This window comes from Rhinoraja longicauda, chromosome 26 (genome assembly GCF_053455715.1).
Source record: "Rhinoraja longicauda isolate Sanriku21f chromosome 26, sRhiLon1.1, whole genome shotgun sequence".
In the NCBI taxonomy this organism is placed as follows: domain Eukaryota; kingdom Metazoa; phylum Chordata; class Chondrichthyes; order Rajiformes; family Arhynchobatidae; genus Rhinoraja; species Rhinoraja longicauda.
In genome coordinates, this window is record NC_135978.1 from 21,474,979 (window position 1) to 21,498,221 (window position 23,243).

The 23,243-nt window shown below is 50.7% G+C and overlaps 1 protein-coding gene across 1 annotated transcript; it reads left to right on the forward strand.

Annotated features, from left to right (window-relative positions):
• Positions 1–2,477: 2,477 nt before the first annotated feature.
• Positions 2,478–20,551, forward strand: LOC144606363 (tricarboxylate transport protein, mitochondrial-like). Its single transcript, XM_078422391.1, has 9 exons — positions 2,478–2,643; positions 7,897–8,004; positions 8,826–8,925; positions 11,160–11,298; positions 12,788–12,872; positions 13,334–13,438; positions 15,909–16,024; positions 20,289–20,362; positions 20,449–20,551. The coding sequence occupies exons 1-9, from the start codon at positions 2,478–2,480 to the stop codon at positions 20,549–20,551; spliced, it is 996 nt and encodes a 331-aa protein (XP_078278517.1).
• Positions 20,552–23,243: the final 2,692 nt, after the last annotated feature.

The following is a 23,243-nucleotide window of genomic DNA, read 5'->3' on the forward strand; positions in this document are numbered from 1 at the left end:
GCCTCCTCCTCCCGGTAGGCCTTCTCATCGTTGTCGGAGGTCATAAGGTTACCAAGTGTTCAACAATGTTTTCAAAGCCTCCCCTTCCCCATTTGTGAAAGAATCAGACATGTCAGAACACACGGAATTGATGAAAACTAGTAAAACGCCTTTCAAAGAAATGACTGTCAAAGAATGTTAGACACGATATATTGATTTTGTTTATTGCAACGCTAATATTGTTGACAGGTGGTGCATTCTGTTTATTTATTCGACTATGTGCCATACTTTATGATTGTTGCTGCAGATTAATTATTTTTATTTATTGCACCTCAGTTATTTAGCAAATCGAATGCCGAGGAACAAAGGTGATTAAGAGAATGGCAAACATTGCCGGGTCCATCACAGGTACTGACTTCCCCCACCATCAAAGGGATTGATAAGAGGCACTGCCTTAAAAAAAAACAGCCAATATAATCCAAGATCCACACCACTCAAGCCACTCTCTCATCTGGCTGCTACCATCAGGAACAAGGTACAGCAGAATGAAAACCCGTGGCCACCAGGTTCAAGAATAGCTTCTTCCCAAACACCATCAGCCTCTTCAACATTGCACAATAACGACAACTATTTGGAACATCCATCAGGCTCTTGAACAATAACCAACATTAACCATTTTTCACACTCGTATTGGCGTTATTCATTTATTATGTAATAGATCGGTTAGATGCACAGAGTCTCTTGCCCAGAGTAGGGGAGTCGAGGACCAGAGGACACAGGTTCAAGGTGAAGGGGAAAAGATTTAATAGGAATCCGGTGGCTAGCTTTTTCACACAAAGGGTGGTGGGTGCATGGAACAAGCTGCCAGAGGAGGTAGTTGAGGCTAGGACTATCCCATCATTTAAGAAACTTAGATAGGTACATTAATAGGACAGGTTTGGAGGGTTATGGACCAAGCGTAGGCAAGCGGGACTCGTGTAGCTGGGACATTGTTGGCCGGTGTAGGCGAGTTGGGCCGAAGGGCCTGTTTTCACGGGCAGACAAGGCACAGGGGAATGGGTGGACAGGGCAGGGGGTTGATAGGTAGATGCTTGACCAATGGGGTGACGGGTGCAAGATAACCAATTACAGGGCCGCTTGGTCCTGGGACGATCAATGGTGTGTGTTGGACCAATGAGAAGGGGGACAGATTTGGCCAATGGGACGTCACCGTTGTGGGGAGGTGCCAACCACTCACCCACCCACTCACCCGCCCACTTACCCACCCACCCATCCACTCACTCACCCACCCACTTACCCACCCGCCCGCTCACCCACCCACCCACCCACTCACTCACCCACCCACTCACCCACCCGCCCGCTCACCAACCGACCCGCCCGCCCACCCACTCACTCACCCACCCGCCCACCCACCCACCCACTCACCCATCCACCCACTCACTCAATCACTCACCCACCACCCATGCACTCACTCACCCACCCAGTCATCCACCCACCCACTCACCCACCCAGTCACCCACCCACCTACTCACCCACCCACCCACGCACCCACTCACCCGCCCTCACCCACCCACTCACCCACGCACTCACTCACCCACCCATCCACTCACCCACTCACTCACCCACCCATCCACCCACTCACTCAACCCCACACCCACCCACCCACTCACTCACCCACCCATCCACTCACCCGCCCACTCACCCGCCCACCCACTCACTCACCCACCCATCCACCCACCCACCCACCCACTCACTCACCCACCCACTCCCTCACTCACCCACCCACTCCCTCACTCACCCACCCACTCCCTCACTCACCCACCCACTCCCTCACTCACCCACCCATCCACCCACCCACCCACCCACTCACTCACCCACCCACTCCCTCACTCACCCACCCACTCCCTCACTCACCCACCCACCCACTCACCCACCCACTCCCTCACTCACCCACCCATCCACCCACCCACCCACCCACCCACTCCCTCACTCACCCACCCACTCACCCACCCACTCCCTCACTCACCCACCCACTCCCTCACTCACCCACCCACCCACTCACTCACCCACCCACTCCCTCACTCACCCACCCACTCCCTCACTCACCCACCCATCCACTCACCCATCCACTCCCTCACTCACCCACCCACCCATCCACCAGCACTCACCCACCCATCTACCCACCAACTCACTCCCCACTCACTCACCCACCCATTCACCCCGGAGCCCCCACCCACCCATCCATCCATCCATCCATGTGCCCGGAGCGCCCATTGACACCTGCCCGCCCCGCCCCGCCCCGACGGGCATCCACACCCCGCCCTGCAGCCCGGCCTCGTGTGGCGCCCACCCACCGCTGACCCCGCCTCAGGAGGCGCCCCCTGCACCCACCCACCCGCCCATCCATCCGCGCCGCCGCTCGGCCTCGGGTGGCGCCCACTGACATCCATTTACCCGCCCCCCCCCTCTCCCCCCTCAGGCGCCGCTGGGCCGCGGCCATGTCCTCCACTGTCGGCGGCGGCAGCAGCAGCAGCTCCCCCGCCCTGGTCACAGCGGGCCGCACCGCCGCTGGAGCGGCCGAGGGTCCAGGCCCGGCCTTGGGCACAACGTCCCCGGCCGCCCCCCGCAGGAAGCAAACTCACCCCGCCAAGGCCATCCTAGCAGGTGCGAGGCCCTCCCTCACAGGGACCCGGCCCCCACCCACCCACCCACCGCGGGCAGAGGAGGGGGGGGTAGGGGAGGGGGAGAGGGGGAGGGGAGAGGTGGAGGGGGAAGGGTAGGAGGGAGAAGGGGAGGGGGAAGGGTAGGAGGGGAGAGGTGGAGGGGGAAGGGTAGGAGGGGAGGGGGAAGGGTAGGAGGGGGGAGGGGGAAGGGTAGGAGGGGGAGGGGAGGGAAGTGGGGAGAGGTGGAGGGTAGGAGGGGAGAGGTGGAGGGGGAGGGTAGGAGAGGGGAGGTTAGGAGGGGTGGGAAGGGGAGAGCAGGGGGGGTGAATGAGGAGGAGGTGTGGGGTTTGAATGAGAGGAGGGGTTGGGGGGGAGGATGGAGAACGTGGAAGGGTCGAGTGAGGAAGTGTGAAAGCTGGGGTAGTGGGAACACTAAGAATTAGGAAAAGGAGTCGGCCATTTGGCCCATCAAACCCTGAGCTGCATTAAGATTGCAGCTCATCTTTGGGCTTGGTGCTATTCTCCTGAACTGTCCCTCTATTCCCTTAGTGCCCCAGAAATCTATTGACCTTTGTTATAAATGAACTGAATGGCTGAGGTTTCACACACTCCTGGAAAGGTTCTTCATTCTCAGAGTGAAGACATTTCAGTCCTAAGTGCTTGACTCTTTATTCTGAAACTGTGCCCCTTGGGTGCAAGATTCCAGCCTGTGCTGGAGTAACTCAGCACTTCAGGCCACAACTACGAAGAGCATGGATAGGTGACACTTCAGTTCCCAAAATGAAATGTTCCCTACCCTTGTTCTCCAGAGATGCTGACTGACCCACTGAGTTACTCCAACACTCTGACCTTTTTGGGTAAACCAGCATCTGCTTCCTGTCTAGATGCTTTAACAGGCAAGGCATAGAAGGGTATGATCCCAAGGTAGGCAAGGTTAGTGTTAATTGTTCAATTCAGTTTATTGTTATGTGTACCGAAGTACAGTGAGAAGCTTTTTATTGCGTGCTGACCAGTCAGCAGAAGGACAATACATGATTACAATTGAACCAGTTACAGTGTATAGATACATAAGGGAACAATGTTTAGTACAAGATAAAGCCAGCAAAGTCCGATCAACAATAGCCCGAGAGTCATCAAGGAGGTAACAGATAAGTAGTTCAGCACTGCTCTCTGGTTGTTGTAGGATGATATTGGGCAAAAAGGTCGTGGTGCGCAGAAGGATAAGATTATTAAGGGGTATTAATGTATAAGATTATTAAGGGGTTGGACAGGTTAGAGGCAGGAAACATGTTCCCAATGTTGGGGGAGTCCAGAACAAGGGGCCACAGTTTAAGAATAAGGGGTAGGCCATTTAGAACGGAGATGAAAGGAGTTTGTACGTTCTCCCCGTGACCTGCGTGGGTTTACTCCGAGATCTTCGGTTTCCTCCCACACTCCAAAGACGTACAGGTATGTAGGTTAATTGGCTGGGTAAATGTAAAAATTGTCCCTAGTGGGTGTAGGATAGTGTTAATGTACGGGGATCACTGGGCGGCACGGACTTGGAGGGCCGAAAAGGCCTGTTTCCGGCTGTATGTATATGATATGAGGAAAAACTTTTTCAGTCAGAGAGTTGTGAACCTGTGGAATTCTCTGCCTCAGAGGCCAGTTCTCTGAATGCATTCAAGAGAGAGCTAGATAGAGCTCTTAAGGATAGCAGAGTCAGGGGGTATGGGAAGAAGGCAGGAACAGCCATGATCACATTGAATGGCGGTGCTGGCTTGAAGGGTCGAATGGCCTACTCCTGCACCTATTGTCTATAAGGACCTATTTCTGTGCTACACAATTCTTATGAACCTGACTATGATCAACACAACCCAATATCTCGCTATTCATCTCACACTTTGCCTTTTCTTTGGTGTGTACCAAAGTGAATGAGCTGAATATTCAGAGTTATACATCATATCAGAATGATAGGAAGGTGGGTAGAGGAGGTGGGATGGCTCTGTTGGTTAGGAATGAAATTCAGTCCTTAGTGAGGGGTGACATAGGATCAGAAGATGTAGAGTCGTGGATGGAGCTGAGAAATTATACGGGTAAAAAGACCTTATTGAGAGTTATTTACAGGCCCCCAAACAGTATCCAGGATATTGGGTACGTCACATCAGGAGATAAAATTGGCATGTAAAAAAGACAATGCTGCGGTGGTCATGGGAGATTTCAATATGCAGATAGACTGGGAAAATCAGGTTGGTGCTGGACCCCAAGAAGGGAATTTGTAGGGTGACTACGAGATGGATTCTTAGGTAGGCACAAAATGCTGGAGTAACTCAGCGGGACAGGCAGCATCTCTGGAGAGAAGGAATGAGTGAAGTTTCGGGTCGAGGCCCTTCTTCACACTTCTTAGATTCTTAGAGCAGCTTGTAGTGGAGCTTAGGAAGATGAGAGCCCATGGTATCGAAGGGCAGATACTAGCATGGATAGCACTTTGGCGGGATGGCAGAAGACAAAGAGTGGCAATAAAGGGGGCTTTTTCTGGGTGCCTGCCAGTGACTAGTGGAGTTTCGCAAGGGTCGGTGCTGGGGCCGTTACTCTTCACATTGTATATTAATGATTTGGACGAGGGGATTGAAGGCTTTGTGGCAAAGTTTGCGGATGATACAAAAATAGGTGGAGGGACAGGTAGAGTAGAGAAAGCAGGGACTCTACAGGTTGGGAGAGTGGGCAGAGAAGTGGAAAATGGAATATAGTGTAGCAAAATGTGAAGTCATGCATGTTGGTAGTAGGAATAAAGACGTAGACTGTTATCTAAATGGGGTGAGAATCCAGAAATCAGAGGTGCAAAGGGACTTGGGAGTGCTGGTGCAGGATTCCCAAAAAGTTAATCTGCAAGTCGAATCGGTAGTAAAGAAAGCAGACTTAATGCTAGCTAGCATTTCAAGAGAACTTGTATAGAAAAACAGGGATGTAATGTTGAGACTGTAAGGCGCTGGTAAGGCTGCATTTGGAATATTGTGAGCAATTTTGGGCACCATATCTGAGGAAGGATGTGTTGGCTCTGGAGAGGGTCCAGAGGAGGTCTTCAAGAATGATCCCAGGAATGAGTAGGATTCCTGTAGGCTGGAGTTTAGAAGAATGAGGGGGGACCAAATTGAAACATACACAATAGTGAAAGACTTGGATAGAGTGGATATGGAGAGGGTGTTTCCATTAGTGGGAGAGTCTAGGACTAGAGATCATAGCCTCAGAATTAAAGGACGTTCTTTTAGGAAGGAGATGAGGAGAAATTTCTTTAGTCAGAAGGTGGTGAATCTGTGGAATTCTTTGCCACATAAGGCTGTGGAGGCCAAGTCAGTGGATATTTTAAAGGTAGAGATGGGTAGATTCTTGATTAGTACAGGTTTCAGAGGTTATGGGGAGAAGGCAGGGAAATGGGGTCGGAGGGAGAGATAGATCAGCCATGATTGAATGGCAGTGTAGAAGAAGGGCCGATGGCCTAATTCTACTTCTATTCCTTATGACCTCACAATTTTCCAAACTGACAACCCCCATGTTATGGGGAGTGTGTGTTTTTAGAAAATTGTCTATGGCTATTTTCCTTAATACATAGCTGTGCCATCACGGCATGCATCAAGTAATGCACGGCATGCATCAAGTAATACACGGCATGCATCAAGTAATGCAGGTTGATAAAAAAATGTTTTTTGTTTCTATTTACTTTTACCCTCATAAGTTTTATAAGAGTGAATTTCATTCTCTGTTTCAATTTTTTTGTGCAGTAATTTGTGAAATCTGCAAGGGTTAATCTTCGTTACGCAAACGGCCATAACACAGGGATTGCCTGTAGTCCAGGGTTTTGTATGACGTAGAAGAAGGCCATTCAGCCCATTGCCCATTCCAGCCCATTGAACAATCCCATTTCCCCCACTAATTTTCCCAGTGCCTTATTCTCCCATATTCCCATCTATTCTGCTACCAGAACAGATTAGGTGTTATTTACAGTGGCTGATTTTAAATTGGCAACCAGCATCTCTGGTGTGTGGGAGTACAGCAGAGCACCTGGAGGAAATCCCTGAAGTCACAGGGAGAACTAACCACACAGACAGCTTTACAAGTCACAATTTACCCCCTGTCTCTGGAGCTGTGAGGCAGTGGTTCTACAAGCTGCCTATTTGCAGGGCTGTCGAAACTCACTTAGTTTATCCATATCACCTCGATGCCTCTATCTCCTCCTCACCTCACAATCCCATCCAGTTTAGTGTCAATAGCAAATAGTAATATCTGACCCCCTTCGCAAAATCACTGGTATAGAGTATTGTGAATAGCTGCTCTCTGTCTGATAATCAATTCTAATTCTGCGTCAGTCCTATTTCATATACTCAGCAGTTAACCAGCCTCCTGCGTGGATCTTACAAAAAACTTTCCAAATTGCCACACTTATCGCATCCACACCTACCCCCTTATCTATGCTCAAAGAATCCCAACAGATGAATCAAACATGATTTCCTTTTTGTAAATCCTCAATCCTTATTCTTTACAAGGTGTTCTCATTAAACATTCCACCATTTTTCTTGCCATTGACATCAAATTAACAGATCAACTGTAACCAGGGGTCTACGACCCAAAGCCTGACTTTCTTTCCCTTCCCGCAGATGCACCTTCATCTGCTCAGTGTTTTCTGTCTTTTTTGTTTTTAATCCATAGTCGTGTTTTCTATTTAATTTGTTTCTTAAATAGTGAGCTCACATTTGCTACCCTCAACAGGAACAATTCCATAATTCATAGAATTATCAAAGACAAGAAGCAGCCACCATTTGTAAGGCCACCTCAGCGAAATCTTTGAGATGTAAATCGTGTGGCGGGGTGGAGAGTGAGAGGAGGGGAGATGGTAGGAGGGGAAGTGGGGTGAGAGAAGGGGGCGGGGAGGAGGGACTGGGTGAGAGGAGGGAGCGGAAAGGAGGGGAGATGGTGCGAGGGGAGAGGGAGGGGAGTGAGAGGAGAGGGTGGGTATGAGGGGACTGGGAGAGAGGAGGGAGCAGAAAGGGGAGATGGTGCAAGAGGAAGGGGAATGAGGGAGAGCAGGTGTGAGGAGAGTTGGGTGAGAGGAGGGAGGGGAAAGGAGGGGAGGCAGTGTGAGAGGAGAAGAAAGGAAGGAGAGGGGAGGGAGAGGGTAGGAGGGAAGGTGATGTGAGAGGAGGATAAGAAGGGAGGGGAATGAGAGGAATGACTGGGTGTGGGTTCTAACTTAACACCAATGAATCCTCTGTTTGTGCAGGTGGTATTGCAGGTGGAATTGAGATCTGCATCACATTCCCAACAGAGTACGTAAAAACACAGCTACAGCTCGATGAACGTGCAGAGCAGCCTCGCTACAAGGGCATTGGTAAGAACTACTGGGGCAAGGGCAGTTGCTGCACATTGCCACCTCCAGCCACAGTGTCACCGGAGATGTGGAGGAGTTGCTTCCATCCTCTGCTCTCATGGCTCTGACTGTGGGCCTCACCCTGTGGCATTAGCCCGCCCTGTGGCATGTCTGTGGTTGCAGGCTCTGCGGAGAATCCCGCCACTCCTTGTCCATACCGTGGCTTGCGAATAATAGCCACGTTAACTTACGGGCTAAGGTGGTCAGGGTAAACGTCCCAACCTGGGATGTCTTCTTGGTAGATTAGCTCTGAGCACTTGTGCACTCCACCAGGAGGCAGTTTCCTTCCCAAGGCCCACCTCTCTGATCGGGAACACTTCCGTTTGGAATGGAGAAAGTGCAGCTTAGCAGCAGTACTATAACTGAAGGACATTCCTCTAGGAAGGAGGTGAAGAGGAATTTCTTTAGTCAAGAGGGTGGTGAATCTGTGGAATTCTTTGCCACAAAAGACTGTGGAGGCCCAGCCAATGGATATTTTTAAGGCAGAGATAGATAGAATCTTGATTAGTACGGGTGTCAGGGGTTATGGGGAGAAGGAAGGGGTTAGGAGGGAGAGATAGATCTGCCATGATTGAATGGCAGAGTAGACATGATGGGCTGAATGGCCTAATTCTGCTTATCACTCATGACCTCTAGTCCTTTACTCCAGTAAATAACTGAGACAGTCATCCATTCTGCTACTTGATTCGTCTGAGGGAGGGAGGGAGGGAGGATTGGGTGTTTATCAAGCTGGGCGTTGAGCTGGGGTAAGGAGCCCCACTAATGAGCTGCTTCCTCGGCAGGCCACTGTGTTCAGGTGACTGTTCGGGACCACGGGTTGATAGGACTGTACCGCGGCCTCAACACCCAGCTGTACGGATCCATCCCGAAATCCGCCATCAGGTAAAAGACAAAACCCATCCGAGCAGAAAATGTGTGAAATGGAAAACCGCAATTAGTGCAGCAGGGGTTAATAAGAGGATGTTTGTAAGAACCTGCTGTGAGAGGATGATTAGTCACGAGGGCTACTTGGGTCTTCAGTTGTAGACCCAGCATGGTATAGTCTGTGCCGACATTACATTGAGCAATCCCTCTGTGCAGCAACGCTTACTGAGGTCTTATGGTTGAAGACCTCCAGGGGTGGGTGGATCAGTGGGTGGGTGGGTGGATTGGTGGGTGGGCGAGTGGGTGGGTGGGTGGGTGGGTGGATTGGTGGGTGGGTGGATGGGTGAGTGGGTGGGTGAGTGGTCGGGTGGGTGGGTGGGTCAGTGGGTGGGTCAGTGGGTGGGTGGGTGAGTGGTCGGGTGGGTGGGCGAATGGGTGGGTGGGTCAATGGGTGGGCGGGTGGCTGTGCACATTTGTGCCTGAGCAGAGTAGCAATTTCATCATCAGTCCCACACAAAATAAACTTTTCCTCACCTGATATTTACTGCCTGGTTGTTTATCCCTGAATGCAGGTTCAATGTATTTGCAATCGTCGTGTTTCACGCACTTTGAAGTAGCTGGCTCTTGTATTGGGACTGAACCCCTAGTCTTGTTTCCCTCCCCCCCCAGCAGGGAAAATTGTTTTCGTCTACGCAACCAAGACACTTCCTCATTTAAAAAAAATCTTGAAGGAACAAAAGCCAGGTTTTGTACCTTGACTTCATAACTCACAGCATGATGCTGCCTCACAGCGCCAGAGACCCGAGTTCGATCCTGACTACGGGTGCTGTCTGTATGGCGTTTGTACGTTCTCCCCGTGACCGCGTGGGTTTTCTCCAGGTGCTCCGGTTTCCTACCACACTCCAAAGACATACAGGTTTGACGGTTAATTGGCTTCGGTAAAAGTTATAAATTGGCTAGTGTGCAGGATAGTGCTCATGTACGAGGATCGCTGGTCGGCGTGGACTCGGTGGGCCGAAGGTCTTGTTTCCGCGCTGTATCTCTAAACTAAACTCAACTCTTTACAAGGGACATCTTGCAACTCCACCCCAATGTTCAGTACTCCTTAAAACAGTTGGGCTGGGTCACCTGCGGGAAACTCTGCGAGCCTCAGTGCTGGCTGGGTAAGCAAATATTGGGAGGACTTGAAAGTTCAGTTATGTTGTTCAGAAATGTGCAGAGATTGTACTGCAGAGCAAATGTCAGCAGGCGGCAACAGAGAGCTGTCAGGCAAACCAGTCACACAGGGCCGATCCAGCCTGAATAGGAAGACAAGTGGCACAAGAGACTGCAGATGCTGGAATCTTGAGCACAATACAAACTGCCTAAGGAATTCTGCGGATCAGGCAGCATCTGTGAAGGGAAATGGACAGATGATGTTTTGGACCTGAAACGTCATCTGTCCATTTCCTCCACAGATGCTGACTGACCCGCTGAGTTCCTCCAGCACTTTGTGTTTTTGCTTCGGAAGAATAGAGATGACGCAGTGGCGGTGGGGAAAAGGGCATTACAGTATTACCAAGATCTCCATGTGAGAAACAAAAGGAAAGAGTTTGTCCTTCCAAAGCATCATCCACGTTCTAATGGGACCTCAAGGGTGTTCTCAAAGGTTTCAGTGTAGGAATAGGCACAAAATACTGGAGTAACTCAGTGGGTCAGGCAGCAACTGTGGAGGAAAATGGGTAGCTGACATTTCGGGTCCGGACCCTTCTTCAATAGACAATAGGTGCAGGAGGAGGCCATTCGGCCCTTCGAGCCAGCACCGCCAGTCAATGTGATCATGGCTGATCATTCTCAATCAGTACCCCGTTCCCGCCTTCTCCCCATACCCCTTGACTCCGCTATCATTAAGAGCTCTATCTAGCTCTCTCTTGAATGCATTCAGAGAATTGGCCTCCACTGCCTTCTGAGGCAGAGAATTCCACAGATAGATTCAGACTGAAGCAGGTGACGTTTTGGATCGGGATCCTGTCTATTTTCTCCAGAGATGTTGCCTGATCTGCTGTGTTACTCCAGCATTTTGTGTCTGTCATTGGTATAAACCAGCATCTGCAGTTCATTTTTATTATATCGGTTTAGGGAGATGTGGCAGCCATTTTGTGCAGGACAAGCCCCTACAGACAGCAGCGAGATAAGTGAAGCACAGCCATTGGGACGGGTGCTGCTTGACTGATGATTTCCTTGCACCTTTGTCCCGCCCTGTTTGCTCGCAGGTTTGGGATGTTTGAGTTCCTGAAGAACCGTTTGGTCAACGAGGACGGGATTCTGACTAACCAGAGAAGCCTGCTGTGTGGCCTGGGAGCTGGGGTGGCAGAAGCTGTGTTGGTAGTCTGTCCCATGGAGACAATAAAGGTAACGTGCCATCCTCACGCACAGCACCAGCGTTGGTCTTAACAACAGCAGATGCTGCAAGCACAAACCAGGTCAAACAGCTTGTGTGGCCAGAGAAACAAATGTCCCAAGAAGGGTCACCACCCAAAACCTTGTTTGTCCATTTCCCTCCTCAGATGCTGCCTGACCCGCTGAGTTCTTTAAGCATGTTGTTTTTTCATTAATGTTTCCGGTCGATGTTACCAGAATGCAGTTCAGATTAGAAGGTATTATCTCCAAGTTGGACAAACTTGGATTGTTTTCTCTGGCATGGCAGAGTTTGAGGCGAGACCCAAAATATATATAAATTGATGTGAGGCATCGATGGTGTAGACAGTCAGAACCTTTTTCCCCAGGGTAAAAACGACAAAAGACTAGAGGGCATAGCTTTGAGGTGAGAGGGGGGAGAGTTCAAAGGTGATGTACGGCTAGTAGTGGGTGCCTTGAAGGTCTGCCAAGGGTAGTGGTGGAACCAGATACAATAGTGACATGAAAGGTTGGCAGGTCATGTTGCAGCTGTACAAAACTTAGATGAGGCCACATTTGGAGATTTGTGTGTGGTTGTGGTCACGACACTGTTAGACAAATGTGGAAGCATTGGAGAGAGAGCAGAAAAGTTTCATCACTGCATCGCCTGGATTGAAGCGTATTTTCCTTTATTTGCTGGGAGTCTGCTGATGAGGAGAAAGTTTCTGGAGCTTCCTCTGCATTGCCGTAAAATCCCTGCTCTGGGTTTGCGTAGGGCTTAAAACAAGGCTAAAATGACCTTGCACAGAGAAGCAGATGGCTGGAACACGCTGCAAGAGGAACTGGTGGAAGCAGATACAATAGTAATGTTTAATGGGGATTTATACAGACACATGGACAGGCAGAGAACAGAGGGGTATGGACCATGCACAGGCAGATGGATTGGGTTAGATTGGCATCAAAGTCTTCTCAGAAGTGGCCAACCAGAGGACCTGTTCCCGTGCTGTGCTGGATTAGGTGTACCCTCTTCACCAGCTTTGATAACAATTTTGGAGTTGCCCCTTAATGGAATGAGTGGAATGCTGCAGGTTCCAAGGTGGTGGAAAAATGGAAAGGATTAGTGTAGAAATAGCAATAAGTGAGGAAGGAATAGATTGAGAAAGGGTTAGAGGCCAGAAGGGCGGGTTTAGTTGGAGCATGAATTCTGGAGAAGGGGTCCACGGTGTGGCGTGAGGGGTTCCAGCCAAGCGCAGAATCCAAGACGGCTACAGAAAGGTCCAACGTGAGTCATGTCAGACTTGGACTTCATCAGGCTAAAGAAGGAAGGTTGAAGCTGGGGACTCTGCAGGGGACTGGTTGATCAGAATCGCAGAGGGGAAGATCCAGAGGGATAGTGTGAAACAACTGGGGGTAAAGCGTGGGCGAGGGATGGATGGATGGGGTAAAAGGGAATGAAAAGGTTTGGTACCGTTAAGTGTATTTGTTTTTGATTGTGTCCTTTCAGGTGAAGTTTATTCATGACCAATGCTCAACTAATCCCAAATACCATGGGTTCTTCCACGGGGTCCGGGAGATTATTCGAGAACAAGGTAGGCTCCTCAAGAGAGCCCAGGGCTGGCTCCTGATCCCCTCTCCCAGATGTCTCCACCCATCTGCCGATCTCCCCCTCACCAGTATCCACCTATCACTTGCCAGGCAATGCCCCACTCCTACCTCTCTTTGCCAGCCTGCTCGACTTTAAAGAAGGTAAACCCTCCCCGCCACAAAAAAAACCCCATTAACTATCTTCACAGTTGGCAACTATGATTCCCTCGCTCCTGTTTCCATCCAATAATCTGCCTATCGGGGAACCTCACCAGAGGTCATCTTTAGGCGGCCATGATTTGTCCGGCCTCTTTCCGCTTCCAGTTCCCCCCTCCCGTTTCTCCAATCAGTCTGAAGACCCGAAATGTCACACGGCCATGTTCTCCTGAGATGCTGCCTGACCCGCTGAGTTACTCCGGCATTTTGTCTGTATGTTGAGTAATCTGTCTCGTGTTTGCCCCTCCAGGGTTAGGAGGCACGTACCAGGGTGTGACGGCCACAGTCCTCAAGCAAGGCTCCAACCAAGCAATCCGCTTCTTTATGATGACCACGCTGCAAAACTGGTATAAGGGTGAGTGGCGCAGGCCCAGGTCCCGTGTTCCTTTGTACGCTGGGAGGTAGCTGGTGAAGACAAGTGATAAATATATTCCTCAGATGCTGAGATAACAGGTTGCTGGATCTTTGTTCCCACTACATGGCTCCCAAATCCTTGCGGTGGATTGGTGCAAGGTCTTGTACAGAGAGTGGTTTATAGACAATAGACAATAGACAATAAGTGCAGGAGGAGGCCATTCGGCCCTTCGAGCCAGCACCGCCATTCAATGTGATCATGGCTGATCATTCTCAATCAGTACCCCGTTCCTGCCTTCTCCCCATACCCCCTGACTCCGCTATCCTTAAGAGCTCTATCTAGCTCTCTCTTGAATGCATTCAGAGAATTGGCCTCCACTGCCTTCTGAGGCAGAGAATTAATCCCACAGATTCACAACTCTCTGAGTGAAAACGTTTTTCCTCATCTCAGTTCTAAATGGCCGACCCCTTATTCTTAAACTGTGGCCCCTTGTTCTGGACTCCCCCAACATTGGGAACATGTTTCCTGCCTCTAACGTGTCCAACCATCCTTCCAAATTCCAGTGTATACAAGCCTAGTCGCTCCAGTCTTTCAACATATGACAGTCCCGCCATTCCAGGAATTAACCTAGTAAACCTACGCTGCACGCCCTCAAAAGCAAGAAGAGGCACATGAACAGGGCAAGGAAAGGAGGATCATGGAGACACAAGAGACTGACTTTAGACTTTAGAGATGCAGTGTGGAAACAGGCCCTTTGGCGCCGACCAGCGATCCCTGTACACTACCCTGCACACCAGAGACAATTTACAATCTTTACTGAAGCCAATTAAACTACAAACCTGTACGTCTTTGGAGTGTGGGAGGAAACTGGAGCACCCGGGGGAAACCCACGGGGTCACAGGGAGAACGTACAATGGCCGTCCAGACAGCACCTGTAGTCAGGATCCAACCCCGGTCTCTGACGCTGTGAGGCAACAACTCTTCCGTTGTGCCACCGTGCTGCGCTTGGATCTTTGCTGGATGTTTGTACCCACTACATTGTTACCCAAATCCTTGTAGTGGGTTGGTGCAAGGTCTTGTACAGAGAGTGATGGGTGCCGGAGAGGCACGTGAACAGGGCAAGGAAAGGAGGATCATGGAGACACAAGAGACTCCTTAGACTGTCGAGATACAGCGTGGAAACAGGCCCTTCGGCCCACCAAGTCCTGGGCGACCAGTGATCACCCTGTACACAAGCACCATCCGACCCACGAGGGACAATTTTACAATTCTACCCAAGCCTATTAACCTACTAACCAGTATGTGTTTGGAGCATGGGAGGAAACCGGAGCACCCGGAGAAAACCCACGTGGTCACATGGAGAGCGTGCAAATTCCGCACAGACAGCACCCGTACTCAGGATCCAACCCGGGTCTCGGTTGTTATAAAGCAGCAACTCTACCGCCGCACCACCAAGGTGTGGGTGGTGGAAACCTGAACAGAACAAAGTGCCGGTCACATTCAGCAGGGAGCATCAACTGGGCAGTTGTCTGCACCAGCAACGTTTCAGGTCGGGCCCCTTCTTCAGACTGGTTGCAGTACAGGCGATGAAAGCTGTAATAAGAGAGTTGGGGGTGCAGTGGAGGAATATTGATCGTGTGCACAACAGATGGGATTAGATTAATTTGGCGATATAGTTAGCACAGACGTTGTGTGCCAAAGGGCCTGTTCCAAAACCAGGAGCCCCTCGAGATATTAGTCACCAGGCATATGACAGATAAAATAACATTATGTAAATATTTAATGATCCCCACTAACTTGAGAAATTGTATATCATATATATTCAGCCGGAAACAGGCCTTTTTCGGCCCTCCAAGTCCGTGCCGCCCAGTGATCCCCACATTAACACTATCCTACACCCACTAGGGACAATTTTTACATTTACCCGCCAATTAACCTACATACCTGTACGTCTTTGGAGTGTGGGAGGAAACCGAAGATCTCGGAGAAAACCCACGCAGGTCACGGGGAGAACGTACAAACTCCTTACAGTGCAGCACCCGTAGTCAGGATCGAACCTGAGTCTCCGGCGCTGCATTCGCTGTAACTCTACCGCTGCGCTACCGTGCCGCCGTTATAGTTTTGCTTAGAGATACATTGCGGAAACCGGCCCATCGGCCCACCGAGTCAGTGCCCACCAGCGATCCCCGCACACTCACACTGTCCCACACACACCAGGGACAATTTACAATGATGCCAAGCCAACTAACCTGCAAACCTGTACACCTTTGGAGTGTGGGAGGAAACCAGAGATCCAAGGGAAAACCCACACAGATCACGGGGAGAACATCAGTGCGGGATAAAACTGCAGTGGAGGTCAGGAGGGGAGCTCCCAGCCACCGAGCCTCCTTTCCCGTGGTTGCTCACGAGCGGGAGGGCCAGGAACGGGGTGTGGTCTGGAGCAGGGCAGTGATGTCTTCTCTGCTTGCAGGTGATGACCCCCATAAATCCATCCACCCGCTCATCACAGCCGTGTTTGGAGTGAACGCAGGGGCAGCCAGTGTCTTTGGGAACACGCCCGTGGATGTGGTGAAGACACGGATGCAGGTGGGAAAGGACATACTGTGGTGAGGCCTGTGATGGTCCAGTGGCCGCTGGAGATCAGACTGCATTTAGCAAGGGTTCCCAACCTGGGGTAAATCTACCCCCCAGGGGGTAAATGTCACCTACCCAAGGGGTCAATTTGTTGATTCTGGGTTTTTGTACATATCGACTGACGGTGTTTGGTTCGGGTATACCGGTATCTGTTCATCATTAGTTGTTCATAAATAAGTGAAATACCATTGTTATATGCTATTATTATTGTTACTTGAACTTAAAATAATAATGTTATAAACAGTATTTTAAAATGTCCCCTTTGTCGGTAGCTTTGTTATGGTAGAAGTGTGAACTCAAATCACTGAACAAAACAGGGTGGGGGGTAAATTTACTTTTGAAAAGTTGCAAAGGGGTAAACGGGATGAGAAAGGTTGGGAACCCCTGGCTTACAGAGAGAGTTGTGGTGCCAGGTACTCCCCTGCCCGGCAAGAACATCGAACAGTGAATACTTCAATCTCAAGTAAATGTTCTCCCTGCCTCACTCTTTCTTGTGGTTCACCCATTCCACCATCCCAGCCACCTGCTCCTTTCCACTGCTTCCTACATGAATCCTTTATCCTCGTTTCCCCATTTCCCTTTTATCCCCACTCTTTCCTACCTCCCTCCCGGTCCTCCTCCACCGATAATCTTTCCCCCATCTGTACATTTCACCCCTCTTTCCCCCTGAACTGACACCCTTTTTAATCCCCGTTTCACCTCTAGACTTTGTCACTTACTCCACCCATCTGCCAAATTAAACCCCACTCACCTGTCCACCGATCGCTGACCAGGCTTTGTCCCGCTCCCACCTCTCTTCTCCACCTTTCTCCCCACTCATACAATCAGTCTGAAGAAGAGTTCCGACTCGAAACGTTGTCTGTCCATCCCCCCCACATACCTGACCCGCCGGGTTTCATACCTGACCCGCCGGGTTTCATACCTGACCCGCCGGGTTTCATACCTGACCCGCCGGGTTTCATACCTGACCCGCCGGGTTTCATACCTGACCCGCCGGGTTTCATACCTGACCCGCCGGGTTTCATACCTGACCCGCCGGGTTTCATACCTGACCCGCCGGGTTTCATACCTGACCCGCCGGGTTTCATACCTGACCCGCCGGGTTTCATACCTGACCCGCCGGGTTTCTCCTGGTGTCTTGCTCAGGATTCCAGCGTTTGCGGTTTCCCGTGTCCGCCAGTTGGGAAGACCAGCTCTGAGATGTGGTTCCACAATAGCACTTTGACCCCCACTGAGTGGTGCCCAGTACCCAGTGCCACCTGAAAGAGGAAGAGGTTGTCTTGAGCAAGGGCTACAAAGGAAATCTTCTTCGTGTCCCACCTCTGAATCGCCCTTTCCTGCACACCCTCCAAATCAGCCAGTTCTCAGATTCTGCCACGAGTTCAGCTCGGGACAAGGGCAAGGTTGGAGTCTAAGCCTGAACTTCAAAGCCTTGGCTTCCCATCTGACATTCTGGCTACAGACAGCCAACTCTGAGAGGGGCAGATTTGGTGTCCCTCTGTGAGTTGCCCACTCTGGGTACAGTGATGGCACAATGATACAGCAGTAGAGCTGCTGCCTCACAGCGCCAGAGACCCAGGTTCGATCCTGACTACGGGTGCTGTCTGTATTGAGTTTGCATATTCTCCCTGTGACCACGAGGGTTTTCTCCGGATGCTCCGGTTTCCTCCCACATTCTAAAGACGTGCAGGTGTGCAGGTTAATTGGCTTCTGTAAAGGGTCTCGAGTTTGTAGGATAGAACTAGTGTAAGGGTGATCGCTGGACCGGGTGGGCCGATGAGCCCGTTTCCACGCTGTCTCTCTAAAATAAACTAAGTCGAGCCAATTTGTACAACGGACTACAAGATCTCAAAGTGGGTTTGGTCAAGGATTGAGCTCCCGCTATTGGAAGTAATTCCGCGGGCTGCCCTTCAAGTTGTCATTTCCCTGCCTCCACTCCTCCCCGGAAATCTGTTCCAGGTTTTCATGGTGCTGCCGTGAATAAGGTGCTGACAGCAGCCCCTGCTGTACTTGGATGCCAGGTGTTTGCCTGTTGCTCCCTGTCCTCCACCTCCACCTGGTTGTCCGTACACCTCTCTCAGGTTGCCCCGCAGTGGTTAAACACCCGCTGTCGTCTCTGGGTCTGGTGCCAGGGAGCATCTTCAGAGTTGATCTCCCTTCCTCGTGTCACAGTGACCTGAGCTTGATACAGTGCTTATTATGCCTTCATTTTAAAGTTTATAAGCCTGTTTTTGAAACCTATCCAAGACCTTGTCTGTTCCTATTTCTGGAACCTCCTGCAAATGTACAGCTCTCCCAGCTCTCTACACGCCTCCTGCCCAGCCTCATTTCTCACCGCTCCGCCACTGACAGCTCCTGCCTTCAATCATCTCAGCCCCAGGCCTCTCCTAAACCCTTCCTTCTCTCAGCAGAACACAAAGTGCCGGAGGAACTCAGCGGCTCAGGCAGTGTCTGTGTAGGGGCTGGACACGCAACGTCCATTCCCTCCACAGACGCTGCCTGGCCCACTGAGTTCCTCCAGCACTTTGTCTTTTGCCCCAGATTCCAGCCTCTGAGGTCTCTTGTGTCTCCCCTTCCATCTCCCCAGGTTTTGAGATCTCAAATCCTGGCCCTTTAACTAACCTTTGGGTCATTGTTGAAATATTTCCTTGTTCGGCTCGATGGCCCTTTCCCTTCTAATAGTGAGGCACTTTACGTTGTTACAAATACCATATAAATGAAAATAGTTTTGAGCAGAGCTTTATACCATCTTCTGGTGCTGGGGAACTGCAGCGTTGTTAATAAATTACTGGATTAACACCAAATGATTGCCTATTGACCTGATGATTTCCAATGGGATTGTATTGAATCACACTGCAAACCTAAGGTGAAATACTTCAATATATTATCATTCAAAACTAATGTCGCTGGGGACAGCGAAGCAGCAGAATTGTCATTAAAACCACATCTGGTCCACTTCTTCAGAGAAGAACATGTGTCCATCCTCACTGCGGATGACTTAATGCCTCAGCAATGTCCCGACGCTCAGTAAACATTGGCATCGATTCAGTGAACAAAGATTTCTACGCCTGTATCTTGTAATTCAGCATCGTGCGAGGGATTCCGAGATGGCAGGTGTACCAGCTGGATTATTTAAACCATCCAGAAGATAGACACAAAAAGCTGGAGTAACTTAGCCGGAGAGGCAGCTTCTCTGGAGAGAAGGATTGGGTGACGTTTCGGGTCGAGACCCTTTCTTCAGACCCGAATCGTCACCCATTCCTTCTCTCCAGAGATGCTGCCTGTCCCGCTGAGTTACTCCAGCTTTTTGTGTCTTATCTTCGGTTCAAACCAGCATCTGCAGTTCCTTCCTACACATTGAAACCATCCCTGCAATCTTGAGAGGCGTTCCCCCATTATATATGGTCCTCAGCACCGCCCCCTCCTCGTCTTTAGACAGACGCTGCTCTGAGGGAGTGCTGCAATGTTAGTCCTCTCAGATGAGGCATTGATCCATCCACTTTATCATGCCACACCATTGAAGAGTAGGAGAGCTTTCACTGTGGTTCTGCCGAATACTTGTCACTATGACTTAAACAAACGTGGCAAGTCAATTTTGGTGGTTGGTGTTTGTGTGAGTCTGATTTGCGCAGATAGGCTGATGCGTTTTTTGCATGAAACTATTGCCTATTCTTCAGGCAGGAGGACTTTTATTCCTTTACGGGACGTGGCTGGCCTGGGTTGACTAATGCTTGCGAGCCCATTTCAGAGAGCAGTTGATTGTCACAGTCGTGGCTGGCCAATGCTGCCTCCACGCCAGAGGGTTGGGAGTGGTTTGGTTTTGATTAATTGCACGATACAGCATGGGAACAGGTCGGTTAACCCACAAGCCCACTGACCATCGTTCAAGCAGCAGCAGAGCCAATGGCAACGTTTCACTTATCTCTCTGCTGGCTCTGGGAGCGTGGCCCCGAACAAAATGGCTGCACATATCTCCCGACACTGATATAATAAGAATGAACTGCAGATGCAGGTTTATACCAAAGATAAACACAAAATGCTGGGGTAACTCAGCAGGTCAAGCAGCATCTCTGAAGGAAAAGGATGGGTGACACTTTGGACATGGGCCTTTCTTCAGACTCCAGAACCTTTCCCAATTATTTGATTTGCAGAAGGGTATGTAAGAAAGCTCTTATGCTCCCATTTTCATTCCTACATTTCCTATATTTTATTGCAGAGCCTCGACTCCTACAAGTATAAGAACACAGTGCACTGTGCCTATCAGATCCTGACAAAGGAGGGCCCCCGGGCGTAAGTAGCACCATGTTGCCCCTTTCCCAGTTACATATTGTGTGAGTTGAAAAGCCTCTAAGAGGCCGTTGCCTTGTTTGCTGCAGGTTTTACAAAGGGACGGTTCCGCGCTTGGGCAGAGTCTGCCTCGACGTGGCCATTGTCTTCGTTATTTACGACGCGCTCATCGAACTTCTGAACAGGGCGTGATGGACTGTTCAATGGAAGGCCAACGTCCATTCAATGGCCAATGGAAGCAGCAACTGCACCACAGCCTCCAGCACTCTCGTTTCCTCTTGTTTCACACCCATCCGCCCCACCCCCACCTCCCCTCCACTCCCCCTCCTCTCCCCTACTCCCCCCTCCTCTCCTCCACTCCTCCGCTCTCCCACTCCCCCTCCGCTCTCCCACTCCCCCACTCCCCCGCCTCTCTCCCACTCCCCCTCCTCTCTCCCACTCCCCCTCCGCTCTCCCACTCCCCCTCCGCTCTCCCCCTCCACTCTCCCACTCCCCCTCCTCTCCCACTCCCCCTCCTCTCTCCCACTCCCCCCCTCCTCTCCCCTACTCCTCTCCCCCACTCTTCTCTCCTCTCCCCCACTTCCCCCTCCTCTCCCCTACTCTTCTCCCCCACTCCTCTCCCCCACTTTCCCCCCTCCTCTCCCCTACTCCTCTCCCCCACTCTTCTCTCCTCTCCCCCACTTCCCCCCTTCTCTCCCCTACTACTCTCCCCCACTCTTCTCCCCTCTTCCCCTCCTCTCCTTTCCCCACTCGCCCCCTCAACCCCCACTTCCCCACTCCCCCCGCTCAACCCCCACTTCCCCATCTCTTCTCCTCTCCCCCACTCCTCCCTCCTCTCCCCCACTCCCCCCTCTTCTCCTCCTCTCCCCCACTCCTATTCTCACACTCCTCCTCCTCCCTCTTCCTCGCCCCCACTTCTCCCTCCGCCTCTCCCCCTCTGCACCCTCCCATTACCCCTCCATTCCTTCCCCTACTCCCCCCTCCACCTCCCCCTCCTCTTCCTCCCACTACCCCTCCCTCCAACTCCCCTACCCCCCCCACTCCCATTACCCCCCTCCCTCTGTCACGCAGTGCGGCAACAACAGACCAGCCTTTCAGTCAACACCATTTGGGGAAGAAGAGACCAGGCCACCTTGGACGATGGTCGTTGGCCTGGTTAGCCAAGGCGGCCTGCAAGTGGTGGGGTTGTTGGGTGTTGTGGGCATGGATCTGCTGCCTCGTGTGTGTGGGGCAGGTGCCAACACTCCCTCGTCATTCATCCCCTCTGTGCTGGGGGTTTTCAGAGCAATGCTTGAGCTGTGAGCTTCTGAAGTGTTCTCGTTCTTTGACCCCTTCATGATACTTTGCAGAGCTTGAAGCAGGGGCTGTCACTGAGCCAGCCTGTGAATCAGTGCTGAAACTGAACGCTGCTGGGATTAAACTGATTACCTCTTACGCACCCTGCCAGGAAAAGTAAATCGAGCCAAGTCGCCTGGAAAACACTTTTTTCTTTTTAAAGCGCAGTGTTCCGAGTTTGTTGTGGTGTCTCTCCCCTGGACTGTCAGAGGGCTATTTTTAAAAATATTATTACACTCAGTTTAATTCTATCTTTAACATTGCACTTTGGACTTTCTCAAAGCATGACTTAATAAGTCCTTAGGCTGCCCTCGGTTTGTTTATCATTGTCCGAAGTGGTGCGCTTGAGAATGGTTTACCTACGAACAGCAGTCTCAACCCAGATTGTTAACTTGGTCTATGGTCAACAATTAACTTGGTATTGTTAACCTGTCACACCCCCTGCCCTCCTCCCCCGTCCATGCAACACATCAATCACTTGACAAGACACAAATGGACCCCACTCCTCCCCTCCCTGATCGCTGGTTGCTGCGGCAACCAGATCAGGTCACTGTGTCCAAACTACATTCCCAGCAGGAATCACTGGGGGAGTTGCTCCTTTTGTTAGTTGTTCTTCCTTTTTTATTTATTTATTTATTTATTTATTACGTTTGGGGGGAGGGGGGAGGGGGGTGGGGTTCTCCCCCTCATTTAACAAGTTCCAACTTCCAACTTCAATGATCAATATTCTGCAATTGTCCCAGAAACATTCCAAGATTAGTCCCCACGGGAAGATGATGGAAGGGGCCCTTTGTCCCACAACTCCCTCGCGAGTGTCCATGATTCACCCAGTGGGGGTCACAGAAGGTTATTAAGCCAGGAACAATGAAGGAATGGCAGGCTTTAAATGGTTTGTGCTTTGACGGGCGATATGGGAGTATTGTTCGACTGTTATTCCTCGTGTTGATTCTATCTTATGTTGAGTGTTTCAAAATAGCATTATGAAACCCGAATGTGGAGCTTACGATATTCCATGCAGTTCTGGAAAACACTCTTCGCATCATTAAACAGATGTAATTGGAAATGTGTAACTGCGATACTCTGTGTAGGAAGGAACTGCAGATGCTGTTTTAAACCGAAGATCGACACAAAAGGCTGGAGTAACTCAGCAGGACAGGCAGCATCACTGGAAAGAAGGAATGGGTGATGTTTCGGATCGAGACGGTCTGAAGAAGGGTCTTGACTCGAAACGTCACCCATTCCTTCTCTCCAGTGATAATGCCTGTCCCGCTGAGTTACTCCAGCTTTTTGTGTCTAACTGCGAGACTCTCTCTGGTGGTGACCTTTGTGTTTAATGGTGAGGGGAGGGGGGGTTGGGGAGAATGGGCTGTTTTTCCGATGCCAAGTTGTATTCTGAAAATCCCACCAATGTAACAAATTAAATATCCCACGGGCAACACGCTAACCACAAATTCACCGTGTTCGACAGCACATGAAGAAGGATTGGGAGCAGGGGAGTTGAGGGTTTTGGAGGGGAGACCCTATTCGGGACCGCTTCCCTGAAAAACTC